The sequence below is a fragment of the Nyctereutes procyonoides genome, unplaced genomic scaffold, assembly GCF_905146905.1.
Source record: "Nyctereutes procyonoides isolate TBG_1078 unplaced genomic scaffold, NYPRO_anot_genome, whole genome shotgun sequence".
NCBI lineage: Eukaryota > Metazoa > Chordata > Mammalia > Carnivora > Canidae > Nyctereutes > Nyctereutes procyonoides.
In genome coordinates this window covers 45,939,547-45,953,010 of record NW_026575139.1, presented here as the reverse complement: position 1 = coordinate 45,953,010, position 13,464 = coordinate 45,939,547, and the positions used below count along the sequence as shown (strand labels likewise).

General features: G+C 36.2%; 1 protein-coding gene across 2 annotated transcripts in view; it reads right to left on the bottom strand.

Moving 5' to 3' along the window:
• Positions 1-360: 360 nt before the first annotated feature.
• Positions 361-13,464, bottom strand: part of L2HGDH (L-2-hydroxyglutarate dehydrogenase) — a 38,553-nt gene continuing 25,449 nt past the window's right edge. For both annotated transcript variants that reach the window (XM_055303877.1, XM_055303878.1), the window contains one exon: positions 361-2,430. In XM_055303877.1, the coding sequence (XP_055159852.1) occupies positions 2,235-2,430 (196 nt within the window). In that variant the 3' untranslated portion in view covers positions 361-2,234. The remainder of the gene's footprint in view (positions 2,431-13,464) is intronic.

Sequence of the window (13,464 nt, the reverse complement as noted above, 5' to 3'; positions counted from 1 at the left end):
CCTATTTGATTGATTTATTGTCCCTTCCACCTGTAAAGCACTGTGTGTTTATATGTTACATATATATACTCTGCTATGGAACAGAAACAATGTTCCCTGGTGCTCTCCAGTATGAAGACATTGAGGTCAGCCAGATGGTGCCACCATTACCGAAAGGAAACTAAGTGGGGAAGTGCTCTACTTTTTACCTAAAATATAAACCTAATTTTTATATTATACACAAATATACTTTTTTCATTTTTTAAGATTGGCTATATAAATGATAGTTTATGAAAATATGATAGTTCATATTTCACATACAAAAAACTTACCTGAATCAGAGTTTCAATGAAACAAAAAATTATGTTCACAACACCAAGGCTCATTAAAATATTTTAATATTAATTTACATTTTTTCTCTCTCAAATACACAAAACTTTTAAATTTCATACCAGTATTACACAACAAAACCCGATTAATATAAATATGTTTTACAAACAGAATAACCTACACATTCAAAACACTTTCAATCATCTTTTTCACTTGTTTTTTGGGGATATAATATAGACCCAAATGGAATAAGGGCTGCTTTAATTTAGAAGAGCTATTTTTGTAATTTCAGTCTTTCACAGCTTAGTATATATGCAATCTCACTGTTTATGAAATAAAGAATTGTAAAATTTTCCATCTCTTAATAGTCTTGTAATGGAACAGAAAAATATCCTGTGTGTCACATTTCTTGGAGGAATCAGTTGTTATGAAGAACCATTAAGGCTGGCTTCTTCTGTGAGTGGTTTCTGAATGCTTTCAATATGCTCATCCCAGTGTCAAATAATTGCCTAGTCTATACCTGGGATGTGCTACTTCTCGAACATGAGCTGGTGATGTAGCCTTTCAAATTAATGGTTGAGGTAGCTCAAACAATATAATCACTGAGGCTTGAAGTAAAAAGGAAGAAAACAGAAGTTTTTCCTATCAGTCATTATGCACATCCTTACTCATCTATCACACAGATTTGATGAAAGAAGAAGAAAGAATGAAGAGTAGAAGATTAATCCTGAGACAGTATATATGAGGGAATGGATGAAAATGTCTCACCTAAATGGCGGTTCTGTAATAAAAGTTTCCCCAATCAGTAGGCTGCCATAAATTCATTTAATATTTCTATTTTCCAACTTTCTGAACTGCCAGAATTATTTCAACAGATACCACACATGTATATACAGTATACAGTATTGGCACTGGGCCACAATTGAAAATACTCATGAAGTATACATGAACGTAAGGCACTTTTGCGGTTTACAAAAGTGAATGCCTCAGTTAGGTATTTCTCCAAAATAAAGAAATAGCATCATAAAAGTTCATAGGATCCCTGAAAACCAAGTAGGCATGAATAATTAGTGATCTTGGCCAATATTTGAGAAAGTTGGTATGACTGAAAAACAGAGATATAGAGGTAAACAATTTTTAAAATTAGAGTTCTATATATCAGCATTCAGGATTCTAAAACTGCTCTCATAAAAACCTATCAGTTTTAAGTTCTTTTAGTTTCTCAACCACAAAAGACTAAAGAGTAGGCAATTAACCACTCATACTGTACTGCTGTTTGGATTTAGTGGTAACTGCACACTAAGTCAATTATAAAAAGACTGGGAATAATAAAGGCTTTATGTTTCTTTTGCAAAGTCAGTTCCTGCAAATATTATAGCTAAGATAGAATCTTATTCAAACTACTTAAAAATGTGAAATTTCATATATTTCCTTTAAGTCAAGAAGTTTAAATCTCCAAATACAAATACTGTTGCTCTAAATAATGTGAGCTTTCCTATACTCTTCAAAATTAAAAGGTTTGCAACCTACAACACACTATATTTTTTTTGTTCAGTAGAGAAAAAAAAAAAGCTTAGATATTATAAAGGCAAAAAATGAAGGGGATAATCAATTTTTTGTGCCATCGTTCCCAGAAATTCTAGAAGAGCCAAATATCTAGATCATGGTTGGTGAGGAGAGGTCAAAAACAAAGTCAGGGATTCAGGACAGATACAACTGTACCTTGCTTCTTTATTCACAAAGTAAAAGAGCATGGACTTTAAAAAATTATAATTTCTATGTTATAGCATTCTAACAATTCAGTTATTACCTAAATGAGATACCTAAAAATGAGATTTACAAATCATTTTCCTTAAAGAATGCAATTAGTATATTCTTGTTGCTGAATGTGGAAACTAAAATGCATATCTAGCTCCTTACATTATTTACAATTTAAATCTTTGTTGTACTTCATCTGCAATCATTCCAGAAATTGCAAGAGAAGAAGTAGCAGCAGGGGACGGTGCATTTCTCACATGAAGAATGCGATTTCCAATATCCCCAATTCCTCCATCAAATACAAAATCTTCTACCAGATTTCCATCTCTGTCCAGGGCTTGGGCTCTTACTCCAGCTGGACCTCTGCAAAAGCAAAAGTGATAGTCAACTGACTGGAAGAAATTGGGCACTTTACAAATTGTGGGTTTCAAAGTATTCTTAAATCAATAAAGTATTCTTTTTTTTAAGATTTTATTTATTTATTCATGATAGAGAGAGAGAGAGAGAGAGGCAGAGACACAGGCAGAGAGAGATGCAGGCTCTATGCCGGGAGCCCGATGCAGGACTCGATCCCGGGACCCCAGAATCATGCCCTGGGCCAAAGGCAGGCACTAAACCACTGACCCACCCAGGGATCCCCTAAAGTCTTTTTTCTTCTAAATGCACAATTATGTGGAAACCCAACAGGTAGGTTTGTGTTTAGCCAAAGGCTAGAAGTTTGTAGCCTGTCAAATATATCCTTAGCCTAGAGCATAATGCCTGCCACACAACAGTGTCAATAAATGCTTACCAAGGAATATTTACTTATAAATATGTATTTTTCCCCAAAGTATCAGAGAAATCCACAATTAGAATAGATGTATTAATTTGGCTTTATAAAATGAATTTATTATAAAAATCAATGGGAATAAATAAGTCTCTTCAGACTAATACAAAGCAAAAAGTAAGAGCTATGTATGTCAGTTGCATTCCTAAATATCCACTGCAGAATTGTATTAACTTTTGTACTTTGATTGTAAATTAAAATTGATGGAGAGCAGTATCTGCAAATGGCAGCAAGTTATTTTTTGTAGTTTGTTATTATTTTTTTAATTTTTATTTATTTATGATAGTCACAGAGAGAGAGAGAGAGAGAGAGAGAGAGGCAGAGACACAGGTAGAGGGAGAAGCAGGCTCCATGCACCGGAAGCCCGACGTGGAATTCGATCCCGGGTCTCCAGGATCGCGCCCTGGGCCAAAGGCAGGCACTAAACCGCTGCGCCACCCAGAGATCCCCTGTTATTATTTTCTATAGTTAACCATCAGGATAACCATCAGGATTTGGGGTCTTTAAACCCTTTCTGTCCTGTCCAAATGTTGGGAGTTTTCACATTTGTGCGTTGGGCTTCTGGTGTTAGGATTGAGTCCTAGAACCTAGTGGTTCCCTACAAACCCTTCCAGTCTCTGCCCAGAGCCAGCGTACTGGTACTTCATTCAGATCCCCAAGTATCCCTCTTTTACCTTTAAAGAATAGCGTTAGACTCTGGCTGCCCCCCACCCCCAGATAAACCCTGTATTTCATTCTCTACTCATCAGTTACAAACTTCACTGCCAGTGGCCTGATGATTTAAGTTTGGGATTGGGGAGTGAGGCCCTTACTGAAGGTCTGGCCTTGACTCTGTAGCCTAAAGTAGTTAATTAGTCGGTGGGAGAAGCCAGGAGCAAACCAGAGATCTGGTACAGAAAGGAAGGGATATTTATTAACAGGAGTTGTCTTTTTAAAAGTTTTTATTTTTGGCAATAAAGAGCACAACATAATCTCAAAAAAAAAAAAAAACCATCAGGATAACCTTTGACTTAACAGATGATAGGAAAAGCACAGAAATGAATTAACTTGGCAGCATGTTAATACAGTAAGAGCCTTTACTACTATAAGTGCTTTATAACACTTGAGTTCACAAATTAGTTTTTTTTAAGACAGTTAAAATTTACAGATGAAATTTGAATAAAATATTTTTTGTATTTTTTTTAATTGGAGTTCAATTTGCCAACATATAGTATAACACCTAGTGCTCATCCTGTCAAGTGCCCCCCTCAGTGACCATCACCCAGTCACCCCATCCCGCTGCCTGCCTCCCCTTCCACTACCCCTTCCATGTTCGTTTCCCAGTTAGGAGTCTCTCATATTCTGTCACCCTCTCTGATTTTTCCCACTCATTTTCTCTCCTTTCCCCTATACTCCCTTTCACTGTTTTTTATATTCCCCGTATGAATGAAACCATATAATGTTTGTTCCTTCTCCGATTGACTTATTTCACTCAGCATAATACCCTCTATCCACGTTGAAGCAAATGGTGGGTATTCGTCATTGAATAAAATATTTTTTAATCCAAAAGTACCTCCTGTATACAAGACCAAGCAAAGTGGTATCATATAGTGGATTCATGTGCAATGTGGTGGCCAAAAAAGCCCAGTTCCTAAGGGTAAGACAGGGCAAGCCTGTCCACCATGGTGTTAAACAACTAAAGTTTGCCCAAAGCCTTCAATCTGTTGCAGAGGAGTGAGCTAGATGCCATTGTGGGGCTGAGAGTCTTGAATTCTTACTGGGTTGGCAAAAACTCCATGTACAAATTCTTTGAGGTTATCCTCAATGATCCATTCCATAAAGCTATCATAAGAAATCCTGATACCTGGTGGATCACTAAACCAGCACACCAGCATAGGGAGACATGAGGGCTGACATCTGCAGGCCACAAGAGTCATGGCCTTAGAAAAGGTCACAAGTTCCACCACACTATTAGTGGTTCTTGCTATACAGCATGGGGGATGATGCAATACTCTCTGGCTCCACCATTACTGCTAATAACGTTTGTGAAATTCTTACCTGATAAACAATTAGGACAGTTATGTCTGCTTAAAAGTGTTCTTTATTAAAATCAGTTGTCTACAGGCTGTTCCATAAATGCATTATCAAAATTAAAGTTAAAGTGCAATAATGTTTGAAGATTGTAAGAGATGGTGTATTTTGTTTCTGATAAACACTTCTGTCTTTGCTTTATCTTATTAGGGAGTTTATATGCCAATGTTTAAAATATTGTTTGGTGTAATAGGTGTAAAATTCTGTAAAAATGGAATGCAGAAGCTAGCCATGTCATTTGTTGGTGCATAGAATGACATCTGCACTTCATTGGGGGTGATATAGTACTCTGCTGGTTTACTCTCAAATGGCTGTTTTTAGAAGTTTGATAAGAACAAACTTTTTAAATTGGAATTTGCTTGGAAATGTGAAGAACATCTCAATCTTTTGTCATATCATATGCAGAATAATAAAGCTAACTAGGGCCCACATTTTTAGGTTGAATCCAATATTCTATTTATGTAACTGCTGTTTCTAAAAAGAATAGTTTAAAAGAATGCCACTATTTTTAGGAGAATTGAATAAACCTGTTGTAAGAGGATCCTCATACAAACGAAAATAAATCCTGCTTAACTTAAAAAAAAATTACCTCCCTTAAAACTGTTCAGAAAACAGAGTTTGAAGACAGCTGCCTTAGGGATGTCTGGCTGGCTTGGTTGGTAGAGCATGAAAGTCTTGATCTTGGGGTTGTGAGTTCAAGCCCCATGTAGGGCATAGAGCTAACTTAAAAGAAAATAATAATTAAAGAAGAAAGAAAACAGCTGCCTCTAACACACCACCAAGACTCAAGAAATAAGAAAACAATGTTAAACATTTTTAATGATTCTGGGCCAATGAAGGTAAGTATTTGAGGAAGATAGAACACTATAACAGCACTGCCCTCTAATGATATTAGGATAATGATAACTATTATTTACTATGTGCTTTCTCTGTTCTAGGAACTCTCTTTAATCCTCACAACAATGTAAGAGGCTGACACCATTTATATTTAACAACAAATAAATTAAATAACTTGCCTAAAGTTACACAGCTATAACTGTTCCTTTGTAGAGAGGCAAGATTGAAAGCTAAATAATCTGCCCTAAAGAAGCCTGCAGGGTATCTGGGCTGGAGATGTGTAAGGTGTAAGGATTTCCAAGAAAGAATCAGATACAACACTTAGAACGCAAAGAGAACAGGACTGAAGCTAAAATTTCTTCGGGTAAGGATACAGATCAGCTGATACACCATGTTAACAGCCAGTGTGTGCTCTATTTTGCACATTCTGTACTTGTAGCTTATCTTAGCTCATCAATGCAGCATTTCCCCCCTCTTTTCCTGAACAATGCTGCTGTTGCTCTCAAGAGCATCTCTATAAATTTTCTTGTTCTCCTCCTTTTATCTGGCAGAAGGCCAACATGCAGAAGGCTGGCCAACATGACCAGCCATTGATGTTGAGTAATCAAAATAAATCTTTCCTCTCTTACAGAGGTTTAATTAGTACATTCCCTTGACTTCCCCTTCTAAGCAAATATGTTAATACTGATTAGCTACAATTACAAATGTGTCTATACTTTTTCTTACCAACGCCAATTTTCTTTTCAGGGTCCCCTCCTGCCCAAGTATTCAAAGTGTAATACAAAGTGTAAAAAACAATATATAATATTGTTTCTCTAAAAATCCCACTTTAGCTCAAACTAAAGTTAACTATTTAACATGATATGTTTGAAGTACAAAATTCTTCATGTTCCCTTTTCAGCACTTAATGTAACTTCAGGGTTTTTCTTTGAATGATTACATATAAGCATTCCTCTCACAGAATACCTTCTCTGGACATGAGCATTATAAGCATTATACCTTGAAATTTCAGGTAAACCATAAATTTCTTAGGGGCCAGCATCTTATACAACACCCCTACTTCACCCTCAAGTCTAGATTTGTGCCTTGTACATAGTAAGTACTCAATAAGGCTAGAAACTTAATTTTTTAACTTCTAATTTTTTTTAAAGTAAGTGCAACAACAACAACAAAAATAAAGTAAGTGCAACACCCAGCGTGAAGCCCAACATGGGGCCCTAACCCATGACCCTAAGACCAAGACCTGAGCATCAACAGTCAGACGCTTAGCTAAGCCATCCAGGTGCCCCTTAACTTCTAATTCTTTAAAATTCTATTTTAATACCTGAAAGACATGTTAGCAATTTTAATACTTGTGAATTCAGTTACATTGACTTGCTTAGTGCTATCTGTAGTTATGTATTTTGGTATATTTATAGCTAAATTTAATGGGAATGTAAATTCTAAACCCTTAAATATGTCTAGAAACAAAAGGTGAATAGGTAACTAATGGCATTCCTTCATTTGAAAAGTGCTGTATTTATTGCTGTATTGTTCTGTGGTAGGCATTATCCTGAGATGGAAAAGAGCTATGAAAGGCTACAATTGACATCTTTGACTAGTTCCAAATAGCACAATTTAGTATTTTATAAAACTCACCATGGGATCTACTGTTAATCTAAAAATAGAAGTTCAAAAAAAATAAATAAAAATAAAAAATAAATAAATAAAAATAGAAGTTCACATGAGCATATTGTATGGGGAAAGTAAACTATTCCAACTCAATTTCCAAACATGAAGGAGGGGTATTTTTGTTACTAATCTTCACCCTAATTGCATTGACAAGAGAACATGGTTTTTCTATCCTCAGGTTTTGAATTTTCTTGAGAACTTGATTTAGGGATTAGAACTTTTTGAACCTTTGTATAGGTTTTCTGAGGACCTGAATAACAGAAGCATTCTGTAATGGGAGTTGGGGAGTTCTATACATCCATTCAGTGTTTTACTTGTGTTATTTAAATCTTTTAATATTTTACCTGCTTGATCTATCTTCTAACAACTGACAGTTCTTAAAAATCACCCACAACTGTGGATTTATTGATTTCTGCTTGCAGTTATGTCAATTTTTGTTATCTGTATTTCATGTGTTATTATGCAACAATTTATAGGGACCTTTATCGCTAACAATAGTTTTTGCCTTCAAGTATATTTTATCTAAAATGACAAGTATTGATCTTTCTTTTTTTAAAAAAGATTTTAATTATTTATTTGAAAGGGAGGGAGAGAAAGAAAGAAAGAGAGAGAGAGAGAGAGAGAGCAAGTAGTGGGGAGGGGCAGAGAAAATGGTAGAGAGAGAATCCTAAGGGGACTCCACATTGAGCATGGAACCTAATGCGGGGCAGGATCTCATGATTCTAAGATCATGACCTGAGCTGAAACCAAGAGCTGGACACATTCAACCAACTGAGCCAGCCATGTGCCCCTACTCATTTTTCTTCTAATAAGCAATTTGCCTAGCACATAGATGAATTTTTTTAATCCAACATGACAATTTCTGTCTGAACTATTAAGTACACTTACATTTATTGTAATCACTGATAGGTTTGATTTCTACTATATTATTTTATGCTATTTAACTTGATTTTTCTGGGTCTTTCTCACTTTCTTGACTTACTGAGTTTTCTTTTTATTTTCTTTTTTTTTTTTTTAAGATTTATTTATTTTAGGGTACCTGGGTGATTCAGTGGTTGAGCGTCTGCCTTTGGCTCAGGTCGTGATCCTGAGGTCCTGGGATCAAGTCCTGCATTGGGCTTTCTGCAGGGAGCTTGCCTCTCCCTCTGCCTATGTCTCTGCCTCTCTGCATCTCTCATGAATAAACAAAATCTTTTTTAAAAAAAGATTTATTTTAGAGAGAGACAGAGAAAACAAGTGCACGTGCAAGCAGTGGGGAAGGGCAGAGGGAGAGGGGAGAGAAAATCCCAAGCAGCTGCTGCTCTGAGCATGGAGCCCAACTTGGTTGGGGCTTGATCTCCCCACCCTCAGATCACAACCTGAGCCCAAGTCAAGAGAAGGACGCTTAACCATTGCGTCACCCAAGCGCCCCTTGAGTTTTCTATATTCTTTTTCCACCTGTACAGTCTCAGAAGTTGTATTATCTATTTCCATTCTTGTATTTTATTTATTCAGATGGAGTTCACTGTGCATTCTATGAATTTTATGTCTTTTCATTAATTACAAGAAATTTTCAAATACTCTTCTTCAAAGTATTGCCTCTTCTCAATTTCTCTGGAAATCCTGAGATATAGCCTGCAATTTCTCATTTTCTTCTCCATATCTTTTAATTTCTATATCATGCACCTTCATCTTGTAATGTCATTCTCTAAATTATCCAGATTTACCTTTTAACTTACTAATTTTCTGTTAAGGGAGGTCTAACCAATTGTCTAACTTAGTCATTTGAGTTTTAAAATCTAAGAACTATATTTTTCATTTCTAGAAATTCTAAGGGCACCTGGGTGGCTCAGTTGGTTGAGCACCTGCCTTCAGCTTGGGTCATGATCCCAGGGTCCTGAGATGGAGCCCTACATTGGGCTCCCTGCTCAGTGGGGAGCCTGCTTCTCCCTCTTCCTCTGCCTGCCACTCTACCTGCTTATGCTCAAATAAATAAAATCTTTAAAATAAATGTCAAATAAATAAAATCTTTAAAATAAATAAAGTTTAAAAATTCTAATTAGTTGGTTTCCAAAATTGCTCAGATATTTTGGGGGAAAGGGTCTTATTCTTTTTCATGTTTTTGTTCCTTTTTGTTTTGAATTTGCTGAGTTATTTTATGCTTTCTGATACTACTCTCATCCATTTAAATTCACTGGGTTACTTTATGGTTTCTAACATTACTATTAACCAAAGTTATTAGAGGTTTAATTCTGGCAATTTATTCTGTCTGCTTATTCTCACATATGGTGCTTTATAACTTTTGATGGCAAGGTCCTGTTCAGCAGGACTTTATCTAGCGGTATTCAATAGATATTGGGTTGAGGTTATATCCCTCCACAGAGGTCTTACATTTGCTTCTATCTCAGTAGTATTACCATCCTCAGAGCACTTTTTTTAATGGAAATTTTAAAACATATGCAAAAATAAATGAATGGCATAATGAAATGCTATCTATATATTACCTAGTTTCAACAATAATCAACATGCAGCTAATTTTGTTTCATCTACATCTCCACTTACTGTGCACCTCTCTTGAACTGGATCATTTTAAACCAAATTCCAGATAGCATGTCATTTCATTTCTTTTAAAAAGATTCTTAACAATTCAAAACTAATAACTGCTTTGTGTCAACAATATTCAGTCTGTGGGCAAATTACCCTGATTGTCTCTTTCTAATTTGTTTAAAGTGAGAGGGAGAAATCGTTAGTTTGAAGCAGGTTTCAAACAAATCTGGATCTACTTTTTTTTTTTTAAAGTAACTTCTATACTCAATGTGAGGTTGGAACTCAACATTCATTAATCAAGAGTTGCTATGTTCTACGAACTGAACCAGTCAGGCACTCCTGGGTCTACTTTTTAAGCTAACTTCTCCCCTTAAACAAATCTGGATCTACTTTTTTTTTTTTTTAAGTAACTTCTATACTCAATGTGAGGTTGGAACTCAACATTCATTAATCAAGAGTTGCTATGTTCTACGAACTGAACCAGTCAGGCACTCCTGGGTCTACTTTTTAATTAAGCTAACTTCTCCCCTTAAAATTCCTAGATCAAGGGATCCCTAGGTGGCGCAGTGGTTTAGCGCCGGTCTTTGGCCCAGGGCGTGATCCTGGAGACCCGGGATCGGATCCCACGTCGGGCTCCCGGTGCATGGAGCCTGCTTCTCCCTCTGCCTGTGTCTCTGCCTCTCTCTCTCTCTCTCTGTGACTGTCATAAATAAATAAATAAATAAAATTAAAAAAAAATTCCTAGATCAAGCTGGTGGTATAAATTCAAACTCCACACACTCATGAGGACAGGCACAGGCTTCTAGATTTTTAGATTTCCCCTACACACCCCATGATCCCCCTACTCCCAAGACCAGGACAGACAAAATTTTCTTTAACACTTCCTGGTGCCAAGGGCATTTTTTCCCTAGATTTCCTCTTCACTGAGGGTATAGCCTTTCAAGAGTCCCTGGCTTTACACAAGGGCCTCAGTTCCAAGTCCTTACCTTTTATAGACAAGCCTCCTTCCCCTTAGTAGCAATTAAAATATAAGTTCCTAATGTTTTATATCTTAGTAAATACATGAACTTACACCAAAATCCACTGAGTACTTAAGATCTGGATATTTCATTGTATGTAAATCATACATCAATTAAAAATAAAACTCAGTTATATTTGTATCAAATCAGCAAATCTACCCCACTCCCACCCAGAATAGCATCAGTACCAATTCCTCTTAATACATAGGTTTTCAATTTCCTCTATGTTTTTCCTCCTTGGATGCCCCTTACTTTCTTGCATTCACAACCATATACATTTCAAGGGATTTTTATATTTTCTCCAGACTCCCTACTATTTTGTAATGTGAGGGTGGCCAAATTCTCTGAATTAGTTGTTCCCAACCAAGGGAGATTTTGCCCCCTAGAGGACACTTGGCAATGTCTGGAGACATTTTTGGTTGTAACTAGTGGGTACGGCTGGCATTTAGTGAGTAAAGTTCCAGGGACACTGCTAAACATTCCATAATGAATTGGACAGTCTTCCACAACAAAGAATTATTTGGGCCAAAATTTAAATAGTGTCAATGTTGGGAAAGCTTGACCTATATCACCTTAATTGTAGGAATGTTTGGCCTTCACCTTTGCCTTCCACAATGACATATTACAATCTTTAGCTATCACTCGCCATGAAAATGTCTTTCCTGAAAATTTGATTTAAAATTCCCCAAATAAAACATTTTTCAAAATGAAATGTGGGGAAAAGAGGGGATCTTGGCATATGGGTCTTCATCTTCTCCACTCTCATAGTCCTAACAGATAAAAACTGTTGTTGGATAAGCATGTCAAAATTAGTCACAGAAAAAAATAAAGGACTTCATAGCTAAAATTAAGAACCTTAGAAATCAAAACTTAACAATGAGAAATTTATATACCTAACACATGTATTTGACAGGTTATAACTTCACATTCCAAGCCAATGTTCACTGGTAAATTATTGTCCCAAATGCTCTGGCTAGGCTAAGCAGTAAGGAATAAGCTGGATGCCCTTTGGTAGCAAATTTAAAAACACTGTCTTAAGCTAAACACCCCACTGAAAGTGTAGCTTCACTTTTCTTCAACTATCTAAAACTGCTTAATATGCTTCTGCTTCAATATTAATGATAGAGCATTTATTGTTTTACTACACTGAACTACAAGACAGGCAGGACTTAAGCTTCAAAATGTGGGTAAGTCTATTGATCTTATTTTACTAATATTATTTAGTATTGCAGGCATATTATGAGGGACAGAGAATAACATAATAAACACCTATGCTCTTACCAAACACCTTAAGAAATAAAGTTCCTAGATATGACAGTTGCCCCCTACAGAACTCTGTTCCCATCCCCTTCTCCCCAGAGGTAACCACTCTCTCAAGTTAGGGGTTCATCACTCCCATGCTCTTTACTATTTTCACATGACATATATAATCCATAAACTATACACAGTATCATTTAATACTGATATAAATGGTATCAAACATATTTTCTACAACTTCCTTTTTGTTACTGATAATTTCCTTCTTTTAATAGCTATAGGAATCAAGAGAAGGAGCATACGGAATTGCTGAATGTGTTCAGCTTCTGTCTCCAAAGAGAAACTCTCTGATTAGGTTGAATTTGTCCCTAAATATACCTGTCTACAGTGCTCTGTGCCCTTTTCTACTACATGCTAATGAATCTGGAAAATGAAAATTCATAGCCTTACCTCCAGATACAGGAATATTCACCAAAACCCAGTTCTACCATATGAAATCCACTGTTTTAAAGAATCTTTCCTTTCTACGAAAGGGTGGTAATAGAATATGGGTCGTGAATTCACTGCAATTGTTTATATACAGAATTCACTATATCTTGTTATTGTGTTTCTTAAGAAATATTAATAGCAGTAACATACCAGATTTGACCAATCTATTTTCAGATATAAAACATAAGAAGTCTGCTAAAGCAGACCACTGAAAACACAAAAACCTTTATTTATAGGTGAGCAAAAGAAAAGAAAGCCTAGATATTTTTATCCCTTCCACATCAGCAGGTGAGTAGAAGAGGTGAGAGAGATAAGAGTAAAAATATTAGCTGGGTTTTAATAGTTCTTCTAAGGATTCAAGACACTAGTCTGAGAATGATATCTTAGAGTCAGATTTAGACCATGACGCTCAGCTCCCCTAAGGGAGAAAGCTGACACGATCATTGCTCTTTCCAGGCAAGTTCAGCAGCTGTTACTGAGAAGACAGATATTTAGTGCCCTAGAGATTCATGGAGGGATGGATTCATGGACAGAGAGTACTTCAAAGTACACTGCTGATTAGGCCTAACAATAGCTTGGTCAGGGAAAAAGGTGAACACCCTAAAATATCACCAAATAGAAAAAGAAAATAGGCTTGGCTAGTATTTAGGACAATGCACAGTTCAAGTCCAGAGAGCCTTTTATCCTTGAGCAAAAAGTTAT